General features: G+C 35.1%; 1 protein-coding gene across 1 annotated transcript; it reads right to left on the reverse strand.

Annotated features, from left to right (window-relative positions):
* Positions 1–9,055: 9,055 nt before the first annotated feature.
* LOC129256265 (uncharacterized) lies at positions 9,056–20,810 on the reverse strand. The gene is made up of 3 exons (XM_054894514.2): positions 20,578–20,810; positions 12,126–12,255; positions 9,056–11,224 (listed from the first exon to the last, which is right to left on the reverse strand). Exons 1-3 carry the CDS (start codon positions 20,642–20,644, stop codon positions 10,930–10,932), a joined length of 492 nt encoding a protein of 163 aa, XP_054750489.2. The 5' UTR covers positions 20,645–20,810; the 3' UTR covers positions 9,056–10,929.
* Between the last annotated feature and the right edge of the window lie 6,991 nt (positions 20,811–27,801).

Below are 27,801 nucleotides of genomic sequence, written 5' to 3' on the forward strand. Positions count from 1 at the left end.
ATCAACAGAAGAAATACAAATGCCAACAAACTACACAATATCAATATTAAAAGAAAAATGACCAGTGACTTTTTTACAACATACCAATGATACCACTAGTTCAGACTGTTCTGCCCCAGATATATTGGCTGAAGCAAGTGGCGTAATGAGTAAAAAAAAATGAGGGGGCTAGATATGGCAGCTGAAGCAAAAATATTGAACTTTGCAATACAAATATCTATATTTTGAAATAATATTAAGAAAATAATACAATATTCCACTCTTTCCCTTTCCTTTTCTTTCCCTTTCTCCTTTTTTTTCTTGGCCATGAAACACTTGGGGCCCCCCAATCGCCACCCCCATCTGTACGCCAGTGGTTGAAGCTACGTTCCCCGATTTTGCAAGGGCTGAAAATTAGGCGTTGCACTGCACTAACGCCCCAACTGCCCCTCTCTCTATATAACTCACGTGCAGTATCATTCATTTAGTTCATGTTAAGCAAGAGTGCATGCAGGCAATCACGGCAGACAATGCATCTGAGCATACATTTATTTCACTTTTACAACATCGGATTTTAATCGGCTTCAGAAACAAAGTTTCTGCTTGTTATGTCCCAAATTCATAATCTTTTATGATCAGGATGTTCTTTGAATATCATATCATTTGATGTTTAACTCTTAACCAAAACGTATACTCTGGAAATGCAAAATTTCTCGCCGTTGAAATAGAAATCCTACAAACGGGGTTTTCAAATCACTTGTGCGGCACAAAAACTTTGTACAGCGTAGAATAAATAAAAAGGAGAACACCATCGATCCTCCATAATAGGGGTTATCGAGTGCTAAATTGGACAAAATTTGAGGAAATCAATTAGCAATTAAGTGTCAAGTAAAGAGTTTTTGTTTTCTTTTTGTATTAAAATGATCACCAAAACCTTATTGCCAGGTTACTGGTAGATACATTTTTTCTCCCTTATTTTTCCTTTATTTTTTATACCGGCTCCCAAGCGCCACTCCGCAAGGCTCGGTGCGCCACAAGTGGCGCGCGCGCCACCTATTGAGAACCCCTGGTCCAAACTTTATGAGTCTCCAGCTGAAACGAAAATATACAAAACATCGAAATTAAATCATGAGCTTGACAATCCACTCAAAAGTCATAACCACATATTGGTACCAATTTTGCTTATTCAAAAGAGTGTGGTGAGAGAAACACAAAATGCTCTGTTAAAATTTCACTCAATATCACACCTTAAAATGAATAGCTTGGTCCCACTAAAGCACTGGAAATTGTTTTTTGCGCTAATTTCACAATATATGAACAAGCTTGGTCTCATTAAACAAAGGAATGCAGTATGTCTCAAGTTTGCCAATCCACTATGCTTTGCAGGGAAAAAAATAAATGGAGGCTCTGGGCAATGAGCCCCTGAAATTTTTGTATAGTCCGATATAAACTGTAATACAATGTAGAAAGTCTGGGTAGTTGGCCTCCAAGTGTAGCCCCCCCCCAAAAAAAAAAAAATCCCTGGTGCACTGAAAGCTAAAAACTCCTTCATAAAAAAATTAGTACAAATATCGCAAATTAATGTCTTATACAGGTACGTGTGTAATAGCATCAATAAAAGACTTGTTAGCTGCACTGAAAGTTTGTGCAGTCTTCCATGAAGAACATACCCAAATACGGCAAGATCACACTTTTCCTTGGAGCTAACTCCACTTGATGAATGTCTGAATTTGCAACAATCATTTGCATTTTCATGCCAATTTCACAATTCCTGACAGATGAAAATACATGACGTAAATTCTGGTCTCCAAATAACACCTTCAATCATTGTACAATGCTTGAATGCATATAATATCTATTAGGGCTGAGTCGAATTGGACAGAATACTGGATTCCGTCCAATGCCTGCTGGTTCCGTTTTGGTTTTCTCAATTCTGGTATTCTGACAATGTAATACATAAAAATTCGTTTATTTGAAATTTGTCTTCTGAAAATCTTAACATCATGTATCTTTTATTCAATCTTACCCATCATAACTCGGGTTTCTATTGTTACATTGCAGGTGTCTACTGACGCCAGAATCCTTTCTTTACTTCAATATACAGATTTGCAAGTCTTTGCATATCTGACATAACAGCCTTCCTCACCTCAGCTTTCTTGTGTTGCTTTTTCTTTTTTTTTTACGCCACATCCTCTGGCCAATCTTCATTATTGTAGGATCACTTCTACACAATATGCTGCATGGGATGTTTTGGCGAAATCTGGAAAGAATGTCTGATGCACATTCCTTGTCATTTTGTAATAGATCATCATGTTTGAGCAGAGATGTGGGGATGGCAACTCCATGCACAGCTCTTCCTGAATTGGTTATGCATCTCTTTGTGTGGCGTTTGATATACCGCCTAGAATAGAAACCATTGCACATGCTACTCATCACTAGTGCAGAATTATCTTCTTTAAGCTTTGATGTCCTTTCTCTTGTGTATTTGGGTTTGTTTTTTTTTTGCTTGCTTGATGCCTTGTTTTTTCATCCTGTCAAATTCTAAACCCCGTTCTTTCTTCGGCAGTTGTAGTGCTCTTTGAACGCGTTCTTCGTTGCTGTGTTTTTCTTTGATATGCTGGGAAAGTTTGGATCTTAGTTTATTGCAGAATATACACATTCTGTATGGCTCTTTGTAGGATGTTTTGGTTTCAGATGTTGCTGCTGCATCCATTTGAAAAAATAAAGGTGCTCGAGATGGTGATGCTTCTGCTTGAAATGTTGATGCTTCTACTACAGGTGATGTTACTACTTTACTGTTTTCTGAATCAGTACTGTCAGACACATCAAAATCATCCCAAGCCTGAAATCTGGATCACTGTTCCGTGCAGACTCTGTTTCACTATAATCCTCAAAGTCCCCAGACCGATCACTTGGTACTTTCTCAAGTCTTCCATGGTTTGTTTGATGAGAAGTTCCAGATACAATATCAAACAGGCCTGGTTCTACAGTAGAAGCTGAGCATTTTGTGGGGCTTCTTCCTGATCCATCACTAGACTTGCAATCCATATTACTCTTCATGGAAAACTCCATTCTAATAGCATCCTCCAAATGGCCAGATTCGGAATTAGGTGGTACTCTGTCCATTCTTTCAGGATCAAGGATGATAAGTTCCAGAAACAATCTTTGACAGGATTTGTTCTGCATTATCCTCCAAATGACCAGACTTTGTATTACATGTACTTGATACTTGGGTCATATTCTTTTAGGGTTTGTTTGAGGAGAAGTTCCAGAGACAATCTCTGACATTATTTGTTCTGCATTAGAACCTTGACACTCTTTCAGGCTTCGTTCCTACCCATCACTAGACTCGCAATCCAAAGTACTCTCAATTAAAGACTCCATTCCAATAGCATCTTTGAAATGACCAGACTCTGTATTGGTACTTGGTCCATTCTCTAAGGGTTTGTTTGAGGAGAAGTTCCAGAGACAATCTCTGACAGGATTTGTTCTGCATTATCCTCTAAATGACAAAACTTTGCATTACTTGGTACTTGCACCATTTTTCAGGGTCTGTTTGATGATAAACATTAGAGACAATCTTTGACAGGATTTATTCTGAATTATCCTCCAAATGACCAGACTCTGTATTTCATTTTATTTCAATCTTGTACAAGCAACACAATATTCACAATCATCCACTACACCCCCCCCAAAAAAATAGAATTTTACAGTAGTTAATATCTCTTTCATAAATATATTTACCACAATAAGATGTCTCATTACATTAACATCATATCCAGCCATTTCTGAATAGGTTTGATGGTATATGATAAGTCAGTGAAATGTCATGTGGAAGATAAAGACCAATAATTATACTTGAATGTTGAGGGTCTTTTTTCACTGCTTTCTTTATACTTAGGAACTCTCACTGAAATATTTGGCCATTTATCAAAGAGGGTATCTGTAGATTTTTCAAAAAGAATTCTGAAGTCTTGGTCAATCTGTGATATGAAAACAGACTACCTGATACTATTACCCTTTTTCATAAGAATATTGTCATGACACTTGTTGAAATGTTTAAAAAAAAGATAACCATCAATGAAAAACGGTCTAAAAGCTTATATCATACAAACGATGTTTCACAGGTAACAAAGCAATCTTAAATTGGACCAATACTGAGAAGCCGTTCATGAGAAGGGTGTTCAACTGATTGAGCCATATTTGGTTGATACATTGATTTTGTAAAAAATGCTTAAAGTAATTAACATGATAAATATTGCCATAGTGATCTCTCCAATTAGCCTGCATCAAAGACTAGGGAAATAAGAATTTTTACCACAGTCGGGGGTCTTATATGATTTACAACATCATGATATATATTTATTGAGTAGGGCATTGTAAATTGTATATTCCACAATTCACACATTCTTTTTCTGAAATTCTACATACTTCACTAAAGCACTATCAGAACAAAAAATTGAACCAAAAGTAATTGGAAAAGTTGAATGTGGGTTAATTTTTGATAATTTTCAGAAAGCGACGAGTGATGGAAAAAATAAAAGAGAAAGCACAATAAATAGACATGACATCGTTCCATTTTAATTCATTTATATACATTTAGACTTTTGAGAGTAATACCCCACTGAACAGTACATTTTGTTAATGGCTATGTATGTCTGCTTACTCTACCATGAGACAGGTGAATCTTTCTTGCTTTCTTTCTTAAGTACTTTTCCACTTTTAGAAATAATGATGCAAAGATATTTGAACAGCTTTGGTATGCTGTGGTTAGTAATGATTTCCCACAACACCTTTTCATTTGACAATCAACTACTATTAGGTCAATGAGCATAGGTCGATTGCAAAGGGGTCTTGAAACCTACATCACGATGTAGATTTCCAAACTGGTTTCCATGACTGCTTAAAGTTTTTCCCAATACAAGCATTCTCATTGCACATTAATCTGGTTTCCACAAACTGGTTTAAGATCTGTCACCATGGGATCACAAATCAGGAAATACAGCCTTTCCTGGTTTGTTTTATACATGCATGCTTCATCATTAAAAGGCAATCTATGGTATAAATAGTGTCGCATGAATTGGTTGTGAATTGTAAACTTTATGGCATATGTTCTTAGTTTTGACAAAAAACTTTGACCAATATACTTGTCTAAAACTACAAATTTCATAATGCATACATGGTTTTCTTTTTTTCTTCTTCAAGATACTGAAAATTGATTGGATGTTAGTGAGTGAATTTTGAAATAAGGGCATTATTCAAATGGTAAAGTGTGTAGACTGTACGTGTCGAGATTCTTGACTGCAATAGAATACACAAAATATGTTGATGACTGAATTGGCAAATCAATTAAGACTAATGGAGAAGCTCTAACTCGAAGGTCATGGTGTATTCCAAATAAATAGATTTGTAAACAAATTGGTAAACAATTTTCTTTTCATTTGATATTTAGACTCTCCATTTTGTGTATACTCAAAGTTTAGGTTCTTTTTCATCATAGTTTCAAATTATTTTGTTCTCAAGAATCTGTCTGTATTTGCCTTATCCAGCATTATTAAGATCTTAAAGAAAATATTGAAAGTGAGATCTACTCATATTGCCATTAGGAGGAAATGAATGCAACACAGTTTCTGGTGTGACATATAGGTATTACAATAACATGAACAGTATGTATAATTAAGGTCACTGTACCCCAAATAAAGGTGAAATTCATGATACACAAATGGGTATTGGTCAATATGACTTGGTCACACTTTTGTGTATATTGGCCTATACACTTCTGCTTATTGGTGCACTTTCTGTTAGCAGCCAATCCCAGCAAGGGCTAGTATTCTGAAAATCATTTGATCTGATCTTTATTTCAGGGGCCGCGGAACAGTTTTCAAAGTGGGGGGGGGGGCTGAGCCAAAAGTGGGGGGTCTGACCATGCTAAAAATCACAATCATATGGTAATTTTTACGTTTTTGTAAACAGTTTTAGAAAAAAGTGGGGGGGCTGAAGCCCCCCCCCCCCCCCGGTTCCATGGCCCCTGTATTTGTCCATGGACCAGCACACAAATGGTGCACATCATTTATGATGACTAGAAGTAAACAATAAGATCAAAGATAAAATCATTATCAGAAAAAAAGCCCAGCACAGATTTTGAATCATTCATGCAGCAACTTGTGCTCTACAAAGATGAAATCTTACTTTGCACTTTGTTGCAATTGTTTGAAAATATGTTTGTACTATTAAGCAACCATCACGAGCCTCTGTACTTTTGTTCATATTTAGCACATTTTGCGACACATTACTGGATGTCTCTTAGTATACCTGCCTTTAAGCATTATGCATCAGTAAAAAGCCAACAAATACACAAAGGTATGACTAAAGCATTAAAATGATTTTGTAGACAATTATGAATAGAGAGTTTACCAATGATCTTATATTGCCTGGATATTCTTTTTGTATTATATATATATTTTTGGACTGATATGAATAAAATAAGAGACAGGGGAGGTAATACTCTTTCTCTCTCTCATCTAAAGCCTTTTTGCCTTCAAAAACAATATTTTAGCATGGCAAAGAAGTGGTTCAGGTCATACCAGGGCCGACCTAATTCTAGATGGGAAAGGTAAACATGTATTTTGGTCGGCCTAAATCACAAGGACACATGCTTGCATGTGACAAGAGTTTTGGTCAGCCTAGCTTCATGATTTTACATGAATGATAGAAGCTACTGGCCAGCCTTAAACTTGGTGTTATGAAAAACCAGTGAAGAGTAGATTTTGGCCTGCCAAAATTTTTAGGTAGATAAAAGGGGTTTGAAGAAAAATATATGAAGCTGTAATATGATCAGTACTTCTTACCGAGAAAATTCAAAGATTTGCTGGTACTTTGTTGATCTTGTCTCATATAAATTTTAAAACTATGGCAATATAATTTTGTGCATCAAAATAACTCACAAATTATTTGTTTGTGATGAATGTCAGTGCAAAGAAACTATTTGTGTTGTATTCTATTAAAAGTTTGGGTAATTTTGATTTGAAGCTCTCCAAAACATTGCTCTTTAATTAGATGTTTAAAATATGCTGTACCACTGGCGGATCCGGGGGGGGGTGGGGGGGCAAAGCCGGCCCGTGCCCCCCCCCCTCTGAGAGGCACAACGAAAATTTGTAAAATGTAAAAATGCCAAGTGGCTACTTTGCCAACAAAAAAAAAGAAGAGAGATTTACTTGAAAAGAAAGGAGTAATGGTCCTTACGCAAGAATAGTTGGGTTACAGCATTGTGGAATTCCGTTGATACGACAACATGTTGACCATTCATACGGGTCATATGGTCTTGGGCAAACAGAAAACCCATAGTCATATGGGCATGAGTCTCCTTGAGTACCTGATAAAGATATATAAAGGAATATCCATCATGTTATTACTATATCAGGAATTTGGTTATGGCTGTTTCGCAAATGAAGAAGTCAGATGCAAAATTTCTGGGCATTACAAAAACAGCTCATTTATTGAATTCCAGGGAAATTGATAAAAGGGATATTTTTTACTTTTTTTCACTCAAAGTTTATGACTTCAGGATTTTTAAGCTTTAGGGTTTAAGTTTCCTTGTTTATTTTTCTTTTCTTGTTTCCTTCTTGAATGATACCCTGCTGTTAGCATGTTATGTCTTTTCGAAATGGTTTTCTTAGTTAATTTCATCTTAGTTGCTATACTTTTCATCACATGATGACAAATTGAATACATTTTTTTCTCAATTTGTAAAATTTGACCTAATCTTTGGGGTTTTTGTAATGTAAATGACACGGTGAATCATGGTTTGTAGATTGCCTGTTTTGAATGTATTGCTGGCGAACATCGTTCTGAATGGTGTGTTTGAATGAAGTTTAAAATGTTTTCATTTTTACAACAGAGAAAAATTGAATTTATCTGTGAAAAATATCTGAATTGTTTATAATGGATAGTGCAATGAGTGCAATTTACGCTTGGTGTCCATCATAGATATTGTTATATTCTGGGTCTTTTTACCCAGAAAATGTCAAGATCTTAACTTTTGCTACGACTTCTCCTAATTAATTGTTTTTGCGTGGCATAAATTTGCATTGTTTTTTTTTTATTTACACAGTTAACTCTAAAGGTTCATTATTTTTTAGGATGCCAAAAAAAAATCTTATTGCAAGTGAATATCCTAGTTATGACCAGTAATTCTCACAAACCAAATATTTACATGCTAATAAGCAACGTTATTCATGTGGAAATTGTAGATAATCTTTTATATCTGTTCTGTGTTAAATTCCTAGTACCCCACCTCATGAAAATGTTGAAACCAATCTAAAAAAGTGGATATTAAGTTCCTCTGATTTATTTGCATTATACATGTATGCAATTTTAGTCTTTGAAACAAATTTTGTTGAAAACAATATTATATTTAATGAAATATGCATATTTCCTAATAAATGTTATAGTGTATCTTTACTATTATTCTACAATATGACTAGCTTGTAATAATTTGTGTTTGAGCACAGGTGACTTGCTTATTGATAATCTCTTGGGATCCCAGAAATTTCTGACATTTACGAAATTTGACTCTATGAGAAGAGATTAGATGAACATGTTTTTAATATTCTGGTCTGAAAACTAGCTCCGATTGATGGTCAACTTATTCAGAGTCAATCAATAGAGTTAAAATGTTTGTACTGTTACAAAACTACCTGTACATTTATATGCTGTTGGAAAGTTCTGTTTGGGATTAATTATCCCCATCATGTTCATATCAGCATGAAAACATTAGTTATAAAGAAAAACTAACAGTTCTATATGCTATATATCAAATGCAGATGTGATCTGTCTGTCATCTACATACAGTATAGGCCTATATGATGTAGGAATTTATTTTTAGATGTTGAAAGCTCCTATACTTATAGCTGACATTCTCTATGATTGAGCCATGTTTAAGAATTAAAAGGGAACATATGATGCATATGATTCCAATTAGTAAGAATCTGTGATTCTTTCACAAACTTGTAACTACCCCCACACAAGTCAAGGACTAGATGACAATGTACACAATACATGTCTTCTCAAGCATTCATTTACATTAGTTTAGTTTATTTAGTATTCTTATTAAAGTACAAAATTATGAATTTCAGTCATTCAGTCTATATATACACATTGCAAAAATACATTACTACTTTAAAATTATATGCAAACAGTGTGCACACACTACAGACTAATTATATTTGCACAGTCATATTAATGTTACAGATATATTCTAAAACTATGTAGTACTGAGGAAAAAAGATATTGGTAAAAAGCTCTGACATATTTAGAATAAAGAAATGAAATATTTAGCATAGATGTAAAAAATATTTCAGGATACATAACGTTAATCATGATTGGAGGCTTGTACAGGTATGCCTCAACAAATATGCAACTAATAGTAATCATGCATATCATAATATGTCTGTACAAAACAGAGAGCTCTGTGAATAGGAACAAGTCCTGATCTAATGTTAATATGATTTGAGAAATTTAGAGATCATATCTGCATGACTTTGTTTTCAAGCAGATTGCCCCCCCCCCTCCCAACTGGCTTGCAAGTTCTCTAATGTGATCCAAGGCTCCTACTCTACTGTACATGAAGCTTGCTTTTCAATTAACACACTTAGAATACACAGGTTATCATTTATGCACATGTCCATCATGTCATGGACACGGTCAAATCAACCACTCATTTTTAAATCTAAAATTGCTACTATTTCGTTGTTATCAAATTTTGACCATGTATGAAAAAATCTGTCACCTTCTCACAATACAAAAATGCTTTCTCATATAAAAAGTAGTTTTTTCTGCATGATCAAACCTAGTTGATGGTGTGTATATTTTGGTTATGCATTATTTTTCAAGAGTGGACCAACTCTGCTGACTGTGCTTAACTTTGGAAGTTCTTTGTTACAATGGTCAATACCAATGATCAATACATGATCAATTACAACATGCAAGGCTTGCAGTAATTTGTTAAAATCTTGCTGAATGTAAAATACAGTAGTAGAAAATTTATACTGTAACTTTTTTTCTAAATTGCATGCAAAGTAGAATTCAGTTTTGTAGATGAACTAATAAAAACATGCAGAACTTTACTTCAAACTTTTTTTTTTTAATATGAAATTCTATATAGATATCATGCTAGATTTTTACTCTTTGAAATGGAGATCTTCCATTCCTCAATATTTTAAAATATTATTAATTTCTTTCAGATGTTTGTCTTATATTGAAAGTCTTTGTAAATTTTAAACAGTTTGATAATCCACACACTGGTTACATGTACATATGCATGTGAACATCAACACATTCAGTAATAAGAATTGATTAATAAAACATATTTGATGAGCAATTTCTCAAAATAAGTTAACTTTGTTTATTATTCATCACAATGAAATTTTTTTTGAAAGCAACCAAAAGACTTACTAAAAGCAAGTATAAAAGATCAATGAAAGGGTACATCGAAAAATGATTCACTGGTTAAATTTACAATAAAAATATCTAAATTTTAAAAATTCAGTTCCAGATAGAATTACATGAAAAAAAATTATTTTCTATTAAATTTTTCAGATATGGAATGGGACAAGAAATTTCAGGATGCAATCTTTGTACAGATTTTTGATATGTGAGCAGCATGACAGAGAGAGGATGCTAAATCTTGTTTATGGAGAAAAGAATCAGTGAATAAATAGTGTCATAATGGTCACTCTCCTCAGGATAGGAATGTTAGATTAATAGTCACATTATTGGGCATCTGTATACCAAAGGTTCAGATTGGATGAATAAAATCCCTTATTGTACCACCTGAGAACTTATAAAACAAAAAAATGTCCATCAATTCCAATGAAATGAAGAAAGGAGTGTTATCTTTGGTTGATTTTTCACTAGAAATTTGATACACCAAACCACTATCACCGATTGGGATTACTGTTTAATGTAAGTGGTTGTGGTAGAAGAATTGGCTCCCATGGGTGGTGCTGTAGGTTGACCGTATCCAGTGCTGTTGTAATTGGGCTGGGCAGGGTAAGAGTTGTACACGTATGTGGTCCTGGTCGTAGAAGAAGGGTAGGCAACCGGAGTCTCGTTAGACACCACAACATAGCGGGAGTGGCGGCGGCGGCTCGCTAGCCAACAACAAGGACAGCAAGCACAGACCATCAGAATAAACACGAATGAGATGAGGAAGCAAGTCGTTACAAGCACACCAATCGCCCAGGTCCTACAAACAGAAAGGACACGAAGGAAGATGATATTATGTCAATTGATACTTAAAAGAAAAACATGACTCAGATGCGCCACTGAAATATGTTTCTTGATCTGTCTTTCACTTTTTGCAGAGGCCTATTCCAAGAAGGTTTGATAGCTTGTTTGACATGATTGATGATGAATGAAGTGGACTCATCAACGGGCGAGGTGCCCTCCTCCCTTAATGTTTCCCATAAAGCTTTTTCCCATTCAAAATATGTATAAACATCCAACCAAAAGTGTGCATTAGATCCGTCATTTTCAATTTTAATATGCACCCTTTAAATATGTTCATTCACCAGTATAAAATTATTTTACTTTTTTTTTTTGCTTCCCCTCCCCCTTTCCCGAGTGAAAAAAACTATTATACAGGAAATGACACAGGCAATGATTACTTGGTTTTGCAGAGAGTTAATTTTGTGATGGGGCCCATGGCCTTACAGGACTTTTCCTTCATTGGCAAGTAAAGGTAAAATCATCAAAACAAGTTAGAATTTATTCAGTGAGGGAGTAAAAGGATTGAACTGTGCCCCCAAAATGACTCATCCATTTCGAAATTGAAAGATTCAATGTGCTCTTTGTTTGATTTTTTTTAAGTCACTAAAATCAGGGAATGTAAGTTTGTCCCAAGAGACCCTTTCTTAAATCTATCTTTAAAATACAATGAGCCGAACAGATGTTTAAAATATGCTGTACGACCTGGCGGATCCGGGGGGGGGGGGGGGGCAAAGCCGGCCCGTGCCCCCCCCCCCCCCCCCCCCCCCTCTGAGAGGCACAACGAAAATTTGTAAAATGTAAAAATGCCAAGTGGCTACTTTGCCAACAAAAAAGAAGAAGAGAGATTTACTTGAAAAGAAAGGAGTAATGGTCCTTACGCAAGAATAGTTGGGTTACAGCATTGTGGAATTCCGTTGATACGACAACATGTTGACCATTCATACGGGTCATATGGTCTTGGGCAAAAAGAAAACCCATAGTCATATGGGCATGAGTCTCCTTGAGTACCTGATAAAGATATATAAAGGAATATCCATCATGTTATTACTATATCAGGAATTTGGTTATGGCTGTTTCGCAAATGAAGAAGTCAGATGCAAAATTTCTGGGCATTACAAAAACAGCTCATTTATTGAATTCCAGGGAAATTGATAAAAGGGATATTTTTCACTTTTTTTCACTCAAAGCCATAAATAAATAATAATAATAGTACATTTCTTAAAAACGCATAACACCTACAGGTCTCTATGCGCGATTGACTAAATCAAACATTCTGAAAGAGGTGGGTTTTTAATTGAACTTTGAATTTCTCAAGCTGGGTAATATTTCTTAATGTCAGTGGTAGAGAATTCCATAGTGCTGGTGCAGCTTTCTGGAAAGCCCGATCCCCATATGATTTGGTATTGACAGTAATTACAGAGAGAAGATTTTGTGAGCCAGAACGGAGATTACGCTTGGGTTTATGAATCTGGACAAGTTCTTGAAGATAAGCAGGGGCAATACCATGAATACATTTGAATGTTAATATGATAAGTTTATATTTGATCCTTGATCGAATGGGTAGCCAGTGAAGGTCAGATAAGATAGGGGTGATGTGTTCAAATTTTCCTTTTCGAGTTATAAGTCTTGCAGCAGAATTTTGGATGTGTTGTAATTTATCAAGAAGCGATTCCTGTATTCCGAATAGTAAACTATTATTATTATCTAAGTGACTTAAGATGAAGGCATGTACTAACTTTTCTGTTGTTTTCCTATCAAGATATTTTCTCATTTTCCCAATTTTGTGTAACCCAATTGCAGCAGCCCTACAAATATTGTTAACATGGGACTTCATTCCTAGTTCATTCTCGACAATTACCCCTAGATCCCGTGCCTTGGAGACTGGCTGAATGATAGAACCAGCAACATTCAGAGTCGAGACATCATATGAGTTCCTGTGACGAGACGATATGTGCAAGATCTCAGTTTTCTCAGAATTCAACTTCAAACTATTCGTAATTGACCATTTCATAATTCCATCTAAACACGACTCTATCCTAGGGATAATTGAACTACGGTCCCTATCTGAGAACATCATATATAACTGGGTATCATCTGCATATACAATTCTATTTATACCTTGCTCCTCAATAATGGATTCTAGAGAAGCAGTATACATTATATAACACAACGGTCCCATTACAGAACCCTGAGGTACACCATCTGACAACGAAACTGGTGCAGATGACACACAATCAATTACTACACTCTGAGAACGATTTCTAATATATGAGTTGAACCAATTCAATGCTAGACCTGAAAAACCATATCTGGAGGACAAACAAGATAGTAAAACATCATGATTAATACAGTCAAAAGCAGAAGAGTAATCAAGCAACACAAGAAGTGCTTCCTTGCCCTTATCAGCCATTAGTAGGAGGTCGTTGTAGATACGAAGCATAGCCGTTTCAACACTATGGTCCTTTCTATAAGCTGATTGCGTTTTGCCATACTAGTATCCCGTAATTAGTAACCAACTGGAATAAAATTATTGGAAATGGTTTTTTGACTGATTTGAGTAGGTATGGGTGTCAACATTTACCAAAAAAAAGTTAGGAGGAATACGGGTTGGGGAAAGTGCTTTTTTTCAAGGTCAAAGGTCAATGACCTTTTTAAATATACTGTATCATGGTATCTCCCAGATAAAATATTACAGGTTGGTGATCATGGTGTCAAAATGCACAGATTCTTACAAGAAGATCAAATAAAATAAAATCAAGTACCTACAATGCTCATTCACCAATGAAATTCAAGGTCAAAGCCTTTCAAAGTTCAATGACCTTTTTTACATTATATACCATATACGGTATACTGGTATCTCTGAGATGAAAAGGTGCAGGTTGGTGATCTTGGTGTCAAAATGCAGAGGTTCTTACAGAAAGATCAAATGTAATCAAATCCATTACCTACAATGCTCATTCACCAATGAAATTCAAGGTCAAAGCCTTTCAAAGCTCAATGACCTTTTTTTTACATTGTATACCATATACGGTATAATGGTATCTCTGAGATGAAAAGGTGCAGGTTGGTGATCTTGGTGTCAAAATGCAGAGGTTCTTACAGGAAGATCAAATAAAATAGAATTAAGTACCCAGAATGGACATTAAACAATAAATTCAAGGTCAAAGCCTTTCAAAGGTCAATGACCTTTTTTTATATAATGTATCGTACTGTATAATAGTATCTCTGAGATGAAACGGCACAGGTTGGTGATCGTTGTATCAAAATGCCAAGATTCTTACAGGAAGGTCAAATAAGATAAAGTTAATCACCTAGAATGCATATTAATCCATAAAGTTCAAGGTCAAAGGTCAATAACCTTTTTACATATGCTATATATCATATAAAGGTATCTCTGAGATAAAACGCTGCATGTTGGTGATTTTGATGTCAAAAAGCAATTTTTGCAAGAAGATAAAAAAGACTCAAAATAATCATACAGAATAATCCAATATCCAAAGTCAAAGGTCAAAAGTTGATAAATATTTATATATCCATGCATGATTCCCCCCCCCAAAAAAAAAATTAATCCATTATATTCACATTTTATTTGTAAATAATAGAAAGAAAGATAACTATTTGTAATGAAAACATGGAAGTCTATTAAATAATTTCATTCTGAAATAAGGATAAAAAATGGCCATGGAAATATATTTAGGAGTTAAAGGTCAATCAACTATGTCAATAACGTCAGGGAATTTAAGTAAATAGGTCGATATAACGTGATTGTGGCATGTAGGTATAGTGATTCTGATGGAAAAAAGACTGACCTGCGTGGAAAAAGAACACAAATTTAATAGTTGAATCCTTGACCAATTATGATGTCAATCACAAGTTCGAGGTAAAATTGGATAAAATAGCACTTTTTCTTATAATATACTGTAATGGATTGACAAAAGTGTTAAAAAAAATCATGTGTGATACAATTTTAAATGGCGGTGACAATGGTGAAGTTACCTAAAGTAGTAGCATTTAGATATGCATTTTATAAATCTAAATCAAGGTACTAATTTCTCTGTAGCAATAGGTCACTAACCTCAAATGCTACAATCAATACTATAAAACTATAACTTAATCTGTAAATGGAAAGGATAGGCCTAACTCTTAGGGCAAGCATCATCCGATAACATTTTCATATAGCCAGGGACAATGACGAAGAATTAAAATAAGGCAATCATTAGAGCTGCTGCTAATTTGTCATAGATGAAGTTAAGTGTCTCAACTTCAGCAAAGAGTAATTGAACTCTTGAAAACCTTCTGACATTTTCAAGACTTTTATCTGGCCCATTCAATGAAAGCCTTACGTTCTGTCAAGGGATATCAGACCAGGATCTATATTATGACTGATATGTTGCACAGCTTGATTCTCAAGAACTGGAAGTGGTGCTGTAGGACTTTTGTTAGGTCGATGGATGTGTACTTGTAAGCTATTATCTCCTTTTGAATTTCATTGTTATATGCCTAATTTGTGCATGATAGCAATCAGTTGTTCTGGACCAAAAACATGATCCTTGTACAAACTGATACCTAGTAGAAATAGCATCATGGGTGACGTATGGCAGAGAGCAGATATGAAGTTTTCTCCTGCAGCATTAGCATCACAAGAGATTCTGGCAGTTCGCAACGAACTGATGAAAGGTAATTAATAATAATACGGGAATTCACCTTTGTTGAAGTTGATATATATGTAATTTACTACATGTATGACAGAAGCTGCAGCTCTAATGATGGCCTTCATTTCATCATCATCATCATCCCTCTGCTGTTTGGAAATGCTCTCAGATGATGCTAGCTGTGACATGAGAGTTAGGCCTATCCTATCCATTTTCAAAAGATTAAGCTAATAGTTTATAGTATTTATTGTAGCATTGAGGTGAGTGGCCTATCGCTGCAGAGAAAAGACATGACAACCTTGATTTAGATATAATGATGCATTAAATGCTGCTACTTAAAATAAAAATCATTTCAAATTATATACTTGATTTTATTTATTTTTTCAGTGCTTTTGGCAATGCATCGCAGTATATGAAAAAGTGTTATTTGGTTATCAACATTTTTTTACTTAATTTCCACTGATATTTTGGAAAGGGCTCATTGACATCTGACCCCTAAATACATTCTCCATGGCCTTCATTATTTCAGACCGAAATTATGAAACCTCCATGTTTTCATGTTTTTTTTTGGGTTATTTTTATGTCATATAGATTATATATTTCCTCTGATCTAGGATTTTAAGGGTGAAAGTTTATTCTTTATACTTATTTTAGTGATGTTTAATTGTCTTGTACAAGTCTTTGCTTTTTGGCACCAAGATCACCAACCTGCGGTGTTTTATCTCAGAGATACCATTATTATTATCTAATGTTAAAAAGGACATTGACCTTTGTCCTTGAATTTTATGGGTGAATGTGCATTCTCGATGCTTAATTTTATTTTATCTTCCTGTAAGAATATGCGTGTTTTGACACCAAGAACACCAACCTGTGCCGTTTTATCTTAGAGATACAATTATATAATATGGTATATATACATGTAGTATAAAAGGACATTGACTTTTGGCCTTAGATTTTACGCGTGAATGTGAATTCTAGGTACTTAATTTTATTCTATTTGATCTTCTGGTAAGAATCTGTGCATTTTGACACCATGATCACCAACCTGTGCTTTTTCAGCTCAGAGATACCATTATACAGTATGGTATATAATGTAAATAGGTCATTGACCTTTGAAAAGCTTTGACCTTGAATTTTATTGGTGAATGTGCATTCTAGGTACTTAAGTTTATTTTATTTGATCTTCTTGTAAGAATCTGTACATTTTTAAACCATGATCACCATCATGTACCTTATCATCTCAGATATACCATTATACGGTATGGTATATAATGTAAAAAGGTGATTGACCTTTTGAAAGGCTTTGACCTTGAATTTTATAGGTAAATGTGCATTCTAGGTAATTAATTCTATTCTATTTGATATTCTGGTAAGAATTTGTGCATTTTGACACCATTATCACCAACCTGCGCCTTTCCATCTCAGATATACCATTATACAGTATATACAAAAAGGTCATTGACCTTTGACCTTGAAAAAAAGCACTTTCCCCAACCCGTATTCCTCCTAACTTTTTTTTGGTAAATGTTGACACCCATACCTACTCAAATCAGTCAAAAAACCATTTCCAATAATTTTATTCCAGATTGGCTCTTTTGTGGTCTAATTTAGGGATACTATACAGATCATTGGATGAGAGATAAGCATGAACCTGCTTAGCACATGCTCGCTCAATTATCTTACCAATGAACTTCAGTTTAGCTATCGGCCTGTAGTTTTTCAGCACCTCAGGATCTAGTCCAGGTTTTTTCAAAAGAGGATTGACATTTGCCTGTTTAAGCGAATCTGGAAAGTGACCATTTCTGAAGGTTGATGTCCATTTCTATGCTCCAAGCCCAAATTATTATGCCATAATACAAGAGCAGCTATAGTGAATGCCTATCGCAATATATGTTTACAAACATCTTCTTCATCATCTTCTATACTCTTCATCTTTGTCTTGTTATTATTGCTTTTATTTTAGTCCTCTTCATTTGTTTTGTCTCCTTTTTTCTTTGTGTGTTCCATTTTTCCTTTTGGAATGACCCCTGGATCCAGGTTCAGAGCAATGAGAAGGATAAGACATCATTTTGTTTTTCAATCTCTTAATTGAATAACAGGGCAAATATATAACGCTATCCGGAGTGCTCATAAATTTATGATCCACGCATTTTTTTCTACCTCTTTTCCCTTTGGGGTGTCCCCCCTCCCACGGTAGGGAGCTTTTGCAATTTTGAACTTGAAATCGTGCAATCTGATGCATACTTAATGAGGTAAAATAGCACACACAAGCGCGCACGCACACACACACACCCTCACACACACACACACACACACGGTACGTGCGTGCACCACACACTTACTACGCCTTGAATGGACAGACATACATCGACAAGATCTACACACCGTGGCATACGAATACAGAATGGACTGACACATAGTATTGCATATTGAACCACACTACGTATTTATTTATCTCTGTGAATTTTGCTGTTACTCCTCTTCAGAAAAAAAACCAATGTCAACTGTGTACACGCAGGTATAGTCTTTGTTGTCTTGATATGGGTATGTGGTTATGAATGAAAACAGCCTCTGTGGCCATTTGTGAATAGAACACATAAACAACAAACAAATAACAATATGTCTGTTCATTATAAAGCATAATGAACAGAAGCGGATCTAGAGGGGGGGTTGGGGGGGTTGTAACCCCCCCAAAAAAAAAAAAATCCGGGGACCATTTTTTTAAATCTTATCTTTTTTTTAAAACTTATAATTTTATTTTATTCTATTTCTATTTTTTTTTTTTTGGGGGGGGGGTTGGGCGAACAAATGTCACAGAGTCCCTTGCCCCCCCCCCCCCCATCAGCTTTTTTGAGGACACGGGCCACCGCCGAAGTGACAAGCTAGGCCAGCGTTGCCGATTCTCATCCCCAAAATCCCCACATTAAAAAAAAAAAAAAAATTGGGGGATTGTTGAAGTCTTTGGGGATGAAAAATAAATATTTGGGAATGAAAGTTCCAGCAAAATAGTTCAGGGATTTGTACAGAAACATCCAAGGCGTCTCTTCTGCCAGTCCATCATATTTGACTGAGATTTGCCAGTGAGTATCAGTGACAAGCTGTTCATAATAAAAGTATTAGGCTAACAGTGCTTATTCCAAGGTACCCAATTCTTTGTATCTGTGTTGTTAACTGGCCTTACATTGCAGGAAAATGCAACTTAATTTTACAAATTTTCATGGGGGTTAATTTGGCAACGACCTCTATACCAAAAAGAGTGGTGTTTTAGATGCAAGAAAACGCCATTTTCACACACAGATTTTCAAAAATTTTCCCTACTATGGGAGGGGGACACCCCCCTCCCACACCCTCCCCCCTCGCTCGCTTGGACTCGGTCGCTACGCTCCCTCGCATACCACCCCAACCCCCCCCCCTTTATAAAAAGCTGGATCCGCCCCTGATGAATACGTACATACTATGCTTTTTTTTTACCTCAAAGAAACAGGCATAGTATCCATAGATGGATATTGGCTGGCGGCTCATTAACATACAGATACAAAAAACATAAACAGTATCACTATGATCCATGGAGTAACAATTCTGCTTTGTAAGTTTGTGAAGAAATCGGAACCATAACGGCTAATAACAATAAACACAATTACAATAATGATGAGGATTATTATTATCATCATCATAATTATTATTATTATTATTATTATCATTATTATTATTACTATTATTATCATCATTATGACTTATTAAGTAACCAAATATCATTCCCCAAAACCTGGGGGGGATGATTGTACATGCCATCCCCCCCACCTTGTGAGGTGGGGGGGATGCATCCCCCTCATCCCCCCCGTTGTCTACGCCCCTGCTACTTGACAATGTAGGTGATCTCCCATTATAAAACTGAGACTGCCTACACCCGCCCCTCCCCCACCTCCATCTAGAATATGAGTCCAATCTTGTCTAAAATGTGAAATGGAACTTGGGTAATATAAGTGAATCTATATTTTGAGACACGTTGTTAATTACAATTTATTATATCACGGAGCTATTAAACACAACTTATTATAATCAAGTGAAATCTATTCATTAAATGGGATATATCCCCGTATACATCCTCAAAAAACATCACATGCCATGATGATAAGTACGTGCATGCCCCGGGGGAGGGGAGGGGGCACTTGAATTAAATTTTGGCCAGGGGTGTTCCTCGATCACGAATCCCTGAAATGGGGGTCTTAAAAAGGAAACCAATTATAAGACTTTAGTATCGGGAGTCGTGAAATAAAACATAGGCCTACAATGTCATATCTTAACACATTTTCATATTATGATATTCACTGATTAGACTTTAATGGTGAATATTCTACACAGTTCAAAATTATCATAGCCGTTGTATAGCTACAGCATGGCAGTAACAGCGAAGGTATTTGCTCAAAATAAAATTACTTATATCTGGAGATATAGAGTGAATATGGTGAATTAAAATGATAGTCATTTTCACATTTCCGATTGAATGACATGGGAAATCAAAGAACGTAAGTGGAAATATTAAAACAATATATGTATACATACACACACACACGATGTGTCACATGAGAACAATTATACACAGGGCATAATAGGTCCATATTCTTGAATCTAATATTGAAGATTCGTCGACAAAAGTAATTGTATTGAGAAAATTTACCGTCAATGAAGATGAAAACCACGACAGCAATACTCAGTGATATTATTCTTGATGTCCCGGACATCATGGAACCATAAATATCACGGAAATATCCTTTTATTCAGGTGATGATATAAAATATGACTGAATAAATCAAGTAGCCATGAATGTATGCAGTAAATGAATCTAACTGTAGTGTGTTGCAAATATCCTCTTTTTTATTTACTGTACATGCATGCAGTAGCTCTCGTAATACCAGGTGACGTATGAGATCAAAGTACAAAAGCAATTTCTTGTCATGTGATTTTAGTATTGATAGCTTAATGTTCGTTTTTTTTTTCATGATTGATAACAACTTCCTTGGGTTTTTTTTATGAGCGACTGTCTAATCGCTGAACAATGAACAGAGTCCAGCTATATAGGTCCAGAGTGGGAGGAATATCTATTATAATTATAAATCCCTTTGTCCCATTTGTATATCAGTCTCTTTTTCTTGTTCATTCGTATCCGATAACAATAACACAGTTCCATTATTTTGGGTATTTGACAATGATTTGCATCTTGCACAGACGCAGAGCGGCCTTCTCTGTTTAAAGACAACATGAACCTTTTTTTCTTCTTTTTGGGGATGGCCTGTCAAATTTTACCTGGATAAAATATGACCTTCATCAAATTTACTAAGGAGATGCCCCCCCCCCCCTTCTTTGGAAAATCCTGGATCCGCCCCTGTATCTGCCTATTTAGCCTCGGATTCACCCGACTGTCAACGACATCAAAGAGAAATTGGTAGTCCTGCCATGGCGTATGGGGCCGGGGCTCGGCTGGGCATTGCACGGACCCCAAAATGTCCCAATATCAAGTACCCTCATAAAGAAAGAAAAATATTTATATACCCGTGTCAAAATATATCACAAAACTGTATTTTCATTATTGAAAAAGTTTATTCAAAGTCAAGCAAAATTTTCGCTGGCTTATAACTTTTTAGCAATTTGGTTAATTCCATGCGCAAAGTTTGGCTTATTGTGTCACTGATTCTGTCAGCCCAAAATAATGAATGAAAAATTATACATCAGCTAATTAATAATTTTTTTTTTTAAGGATAAGATTTTTTTTCTTTTTTTTTTGTACTAAGAAGTTTTTATTTGTCAACAACTTCAATTCATACATGTCATATACAAAATAAAATACATACATCAAATACGATATATCTTTACAAATTAATATATGAATACATTGTAAACTCATATAATTAACACTTTACATTTTCTCTTTTTTCCTTTAGTGTTACAATAAAACCTAATAAAACTCAACGTATCATTTTTTTTTCTAGTGTCAAAATATTCACAACATAACAGATTTTCCAAATACACAAAACCAATCATTAATACAACCTAGTCGAATTGAAGCCATTAACAAGGATTTTCCATAACCCCCCCCCCCCCTCCCCACACCTTGGCCTCATTCCTCAAATATTTCATATCCTATAACAACATCAGCCTCAGGCCCTGAACCCTACCTACCACCCTCCTCCCGACCCTTTGTTGTTTATATAAAGGAGTTTGAAAATAGCCAAGAAGCAAGAAAAATAGAAAATAAAAAAACACGGAAGCAAAACAAAACAATACATACCCCCTCCCATGCCCTTCGTCGTCACAACCTTCCCGTTCTACTCGTGTAGGGGTGGAAAGAACGTTTCCCTTCCTTCTCTGAATGGTAAGAATGAAAAAAATATATGTGTATATGTACATTATATATATTAATGAAAAATACTCTCATACCTAAATATTCATTAAAAAAATACTTTATTCATTATCGTTATTATACACACATGTTATTTATTTCATTTGTTCATTTATTCTTATTTTATTTTTCACTTATTTATCATTTATTTATTTTATTTTTTAATTAATTAATTAATTAATTTTATTTATTTATTTTCATTTTGTTTTTGTTTTTTGCACATCTAGCTCTCCCTAAACTCCTCCAAACATTCCCATTTTCTTAAGTGAAGGGGTATTTATTTCTATTTAATGCCAATTTTCTTTCTTCAAATTCATCTTCTGTAAATTTACGTTTAATCTTATTCAAAACTATTTTTGAATTGTTTTCTCTACCACTGAAAACCAAATACTTCACAAGGATTATAAAGTGATTAACCAATTTTTCTTTTCCTTGATCTGCTAATTTTATCCCCCAAAATATGTCTTCCCAAGTAAGATTGGTGAAAGAAACAAAGTCAGAAATATTCTCGCAGTCTCTCCATATTAATTTTGCTTTTTCGCATTGAAAAAATAAATGAGATAAGTCTCTTCTTCTTTTTCTACAAATTTCCCAAATAAATGCAAATGCTGATTTGTATAAATGATTCCGTGTATTAATTTAAATTGGAACTCTCTAAGTCGGCTGTTTAATGTACATTGCCTTGGTCTTTAAAAATATTTTCTATGTCTTTATCTGAAAGACGGTAGTTACACTTTAGTCTTGTGAACAGGTGTTATTGCTTTCTGGTAAAGAAATTTTGTATAAATTTTTTTTGATGCAATATCATTTATTGCTACAACATTTTTACCCAGGGTTGTAATAAAAAACGATTTTTATTTAAAAAAAAACAATTTAAACGTTTTTTATTGTTTTAAAACGTTTTAAATCGTTTTAAAACGTTTTTTTTTCAATGAATGATGCAATTTTCTGTAAATCAATGAAACTATACACTACTGACACTAAATACAGTATGATTTAAGCTCTTGATGTTTTAAATAAGAGATGACCACTATTTTGTTAATGAATTTCCAACAGAAAAGTTCATATTTCCCCCAAAATTACTAAATCATGGAAATTGAATGCCTACAAAAAAAGAACACTATAAGTTGACACTTTATTCTTGATACATGTATACATGTAGTCCCAAGGTATATTGAGTCTTGTCAATCGGGGGGGGGGGGGGAGAAGAATTCACACAATGGAAGAAATTGACGTACATGGGGTTTCAAAGCTTAATTTCATTAACGGTAAATCAATATGCTTTATTTCATTTGAATCAATTATACCAATTTTAGTGTCCTCTCTTTCCCCTTCTTTTCCCTTTTCTTTCGTTCCCCTTCCTTTTTTATGCGGGGGGGGGGGGGGGCCGGGCCTTTCCCTGCCTATGCCCTGTCGGCGGATGGTAAAGGTTTTTTTTTTGCGCTCGCGAGCTGATCTGACTGAACCACAAATCAGGAGTAGTACTGCAACACGTCGGCAATGATACATAGAGTCACCGTAGAGGTCTAGTGCCAGTAGACCATTATGGTTATAAGATGAAATGAATATGCTTATTGGACGAAATGATGATTAGACGAGATGGTGATTGGACCTATTGGTGATTGGACCCATGGCAAATCTACCAAATGATTGTTAGCCGAAATGGGTTTAGACAAAGTGATAGCAAACCAACTGAAGTGAGACCAAATGGAACATGGACGAAATGAGAGTAGACCAAGTGGTTATTAGACCAATTGGCTATTATGCCAGAAGGTGATATACGTAATGATATTGGACAAAGTGGATATTGGACCAATTGAAAAGAAAATACAATTAGACTAAATGATAATAAACAAAACGGCTATTAGACCAACTGGCTATTAGACGAGATGGTAATTAGATGAAATGGTTATTGGACTATGTTGATAGTTGACTAACTAATGGTAGACAAAATGATATCAGACCATGCGATAGTGGGGGAAAAGGCAGTAGACGAAATGGCAATAAACCGATAAATATCCATACAAAGAGTAATCCTGAATTCCAAATCACTTAATTCTCTTTCTCGTGTCTCAAAATACTTAGTGAAAGCAAATTTCATATCTTATCTGTAGCTCGAGTCCTGAAGAAAATACCGCTGTGACATTATGCGTTGCGACATGTGACATTATGCGTTGACAATTTGCTGCGACATTATGCGTTAGGACATGTGACGTTATGCGTTAGAAAAACTACGACATTATGCGTCGGACGCTCTTGGCATAATGTCGCAATCTGCGACATTATGCGTTGGTGCGACATTATCGGTTGTAACAGGGCTTTCAAATCACTTGTGTGGCACATAAACTTTGTACAGCATAGAATAAATAAAAAGGAGAACACCATCGATCCTCCATTGTAGGGGTTATCGAGTGCTAATTTGGACAAAATTTGAGGAAATCAATTAGCATTTAAGTTTCAAGTAAAGATTTTTGTTTTCTCTTTGTATTAAAATGATCACCAAATCCTCATGTTACTGGTAGATACATTTTCTCCCCAATTTTTCCTTATTGTATTTTTTATTTTTTAATACCGGCTCCCAAGCGCCACTCCGCAAGGCTCGGTCCTAAAATAAATTTATGAGAAATATTACTTTGCATTCATAATACTAGACAGTCAAATGACTACCATTTACCTAAAAGCAGAAGAGTCTTTTCTAGCAAAACTGTATTTATCACAGGACCCAAAATCTGGAATTCCAGGACAAATATAAAAGAGGTAACTAATCTGAATCGATTTAAATTACAAATCAAAAATATTCTTCTGAATTCTTACTGATTTGATCATTTATCTTCGGAACTTTATAGGCCTACTTATCCACGGTGGTGTTGATTATTTTAAAGTCAATGTATAATTTTGTATATGGTGTGGTGTATATACATTCGTGATACAAAGTTTATATCTGTATAGATTTATAGAATATTGCTCAATCTATATCATATTACCCTTGTATAAAATTTCGATAGGGGGTCTACATCTTACAAGCTTGCGTTTCAGTGCCCCCCCCCCCCCACACACACACTTTTTTCATTTTGTTAGTACGTCTCAAAACTGCATATGTTATGCAGTTGATGAATTTTCCCAATGGAAATTATTTATTATGAAATGTACTTTGATGATTGTGGAATATGAATATATGAATAAATAAATAAATAAATAAAATAAATAAATAAATAGATCAATAAATGAATAAATAAATAAATACCTGATGCAGGTTCATGGAAAGGGTATATGAGACATAGGGAGTTTTCGCAAGCACTACAACCAGACGCTTTCTGGACCGTTGAAAATCTATTGTATAAAAAAGTAAACTCAAAATCCCTTCATGACAAAGCTGCCTTTGTAAGCCGGTAAATTAAAAACAGCAGCGTCGTCCTGGACTTTGGGCAAATGACATAATTTGCAATTTTCGTCGACCTGCTCTCCCGGTTCACCGATTTTCTACAAAGATCTCTAAGCTCTTAATTTGACGGGCATTTTCAACATAGATTTATAATGTAGAATCCGTCCCAGTTGCAATTGGGAAATATTAGTAAATATAAAAGATATAGAAATGTCTTGACATGTATTATTGAAAATGCAAAGAAATCATATTATTCACAAAAATCCAGAAAAACTAAAGGAGCTAATTATGTCAGCCACTTGGGAAAATATTAACGAATTATTGGGGAAAGTAAAGGATGTTAATTTAATTCATAAATATTCACATGGTGATTTTGTATATGATTCAGATGATATTGTTAACGGTTTTTTATGATTATTTTGTTAACGTTGGGCAGGAACAAGCATAAAAAATACCACATACCACAACTAACATTGCAGATTATCTACACAATTTATGTCAATACATGCATTGTTTTTTTAATCCAACAAACTCTGAGGAAATATTGAAAATCGTAATCAATCTTAAAAACAGTCGTTCTTTTGGACATGACGAGATCAGTAACTATCTCCTTAAAAAATTATATTAACCATTATAATTCCTTTCGTTCATAATGTAATATTTCAATGTCATCTGGAATTTTTCCACTTCTTATGAAAGTTGCGAAAATCATGCCAATTTATAAGATTTATACATTAAAATTTTAAAATAAATGTTTGGTGACAGGCGCGAAAGCAGGGGGGGGGGGCATTATTGAATTCATCATGATGAAAAGTGGTCACTTTTTAAAGAATTTATATTTTATCGTTGTTCATGACATTTTAGAAAGAAATTATATTTCGTATTGTAACTCGGAATGTACCGTATGACAATAATTTTATAAGCGATAGGTCCTATACCAATTTCCCCCGAGGGAGAGGGGAGCACGTGATAAATTAAGAACACGTTGGTAAGAAGCGTGAGGGGGCAGAATTAATGCCCATCCCCGGAAAAAGTGAAAACCTTTCTTTCTTACTGAAGAGTTTCAAAAAATTTAATAAAATGTGCACGAAATCATTAAATATCACTTAAGATTCGTTTTTCACACCCCTCCTCACAGAAAAAAAAATGTGCGTATGTATTTCTTAAAAAAAACAACAACCGGGCATTACAATGTTATACATGCATTGACAACCTATTTTCGTTTCTCTTTTAAATAACAAGAGCCCCCGAGCAGTGGCGGCACCATGATTTTAAAACTGGTGGGTGGCAAAGGAAAAGAGGGGGGGGGGGACAAAATTTATTTTGCATGTTTCACAAAATGGAGTGTGAAGCGCGAGCTTAGTGACTAGGGCGCTGGATCCAACTAGTGGGTCCCTGCTGGAGTCCAGGGGCAGAGCCCGGGGCAGAGCACACATACATACGTGTTTCTAATACAGTATATAATATACAGCGGGATTTCGCCAAAAGGGGGTGAGGCGCAAAATGTTTTCATTCATGTTTTCCCGATCGTCCGCCGCAAGCCATTTCTTGCTGTTGGTTGGTTTATAGAGAGAGTAGTCCCAACTAAAGACTGAAGTCTTAAGTACACTTAATTAGCTTTATTCTTACAAACAAGATAGGCTATCTCACATTGCCTAAATAAATAATGAGAGCGCGAAGCGCAAGCTCAACTTTTTGGATATTTGATGCATTTAGACCAAAGCAATGAACATTCTGAGCAGTTTTTGGCAGTATAAGATATGCGAGCGAGAATCGCGCGCTAAATATTTTAGATATTGATCGCTCATTCCGAGTAACTAACAATACAAAATATAATTTCTTTATTAAAATGTCAAAAACAACATTAAAATGTAATTAAAGTTGGATTTAGTTTTCCGTTAGAGGACTTTACTCTCTTGTAAAATAAGTTAAATTGCATGTATAGCGATATGCACAGATGATTGGTGGTATGCGTGTACTTGCGTTTCACTATAGTCCACGCATTAAAATTTTTCAAAGTCCACCCCCTTCTGACAATGAATTCGATACTGACCCCCTCCCCTGCATCCGCACCTGCCCCACCAAACACGCTCTTAAAAAACGTTCAGATGACAGAGCTTGCA

The sequence above is a fragment of the Lytechinus pictus genome, chromosome 3 (assembly GCF_037042905.1).
Source record: "Lytechinus pictus isolate F3 Inbred chromosome 3, Lp3.0, whole genome shotgun sequence".
Classification (NCBI taxonomy): Eukaryota; Metazoa; Echinodermata; class Echinoidea; order Temnopleuroida; family Toxopneustidae; genus Lytechinus; species Lytechinus pictus.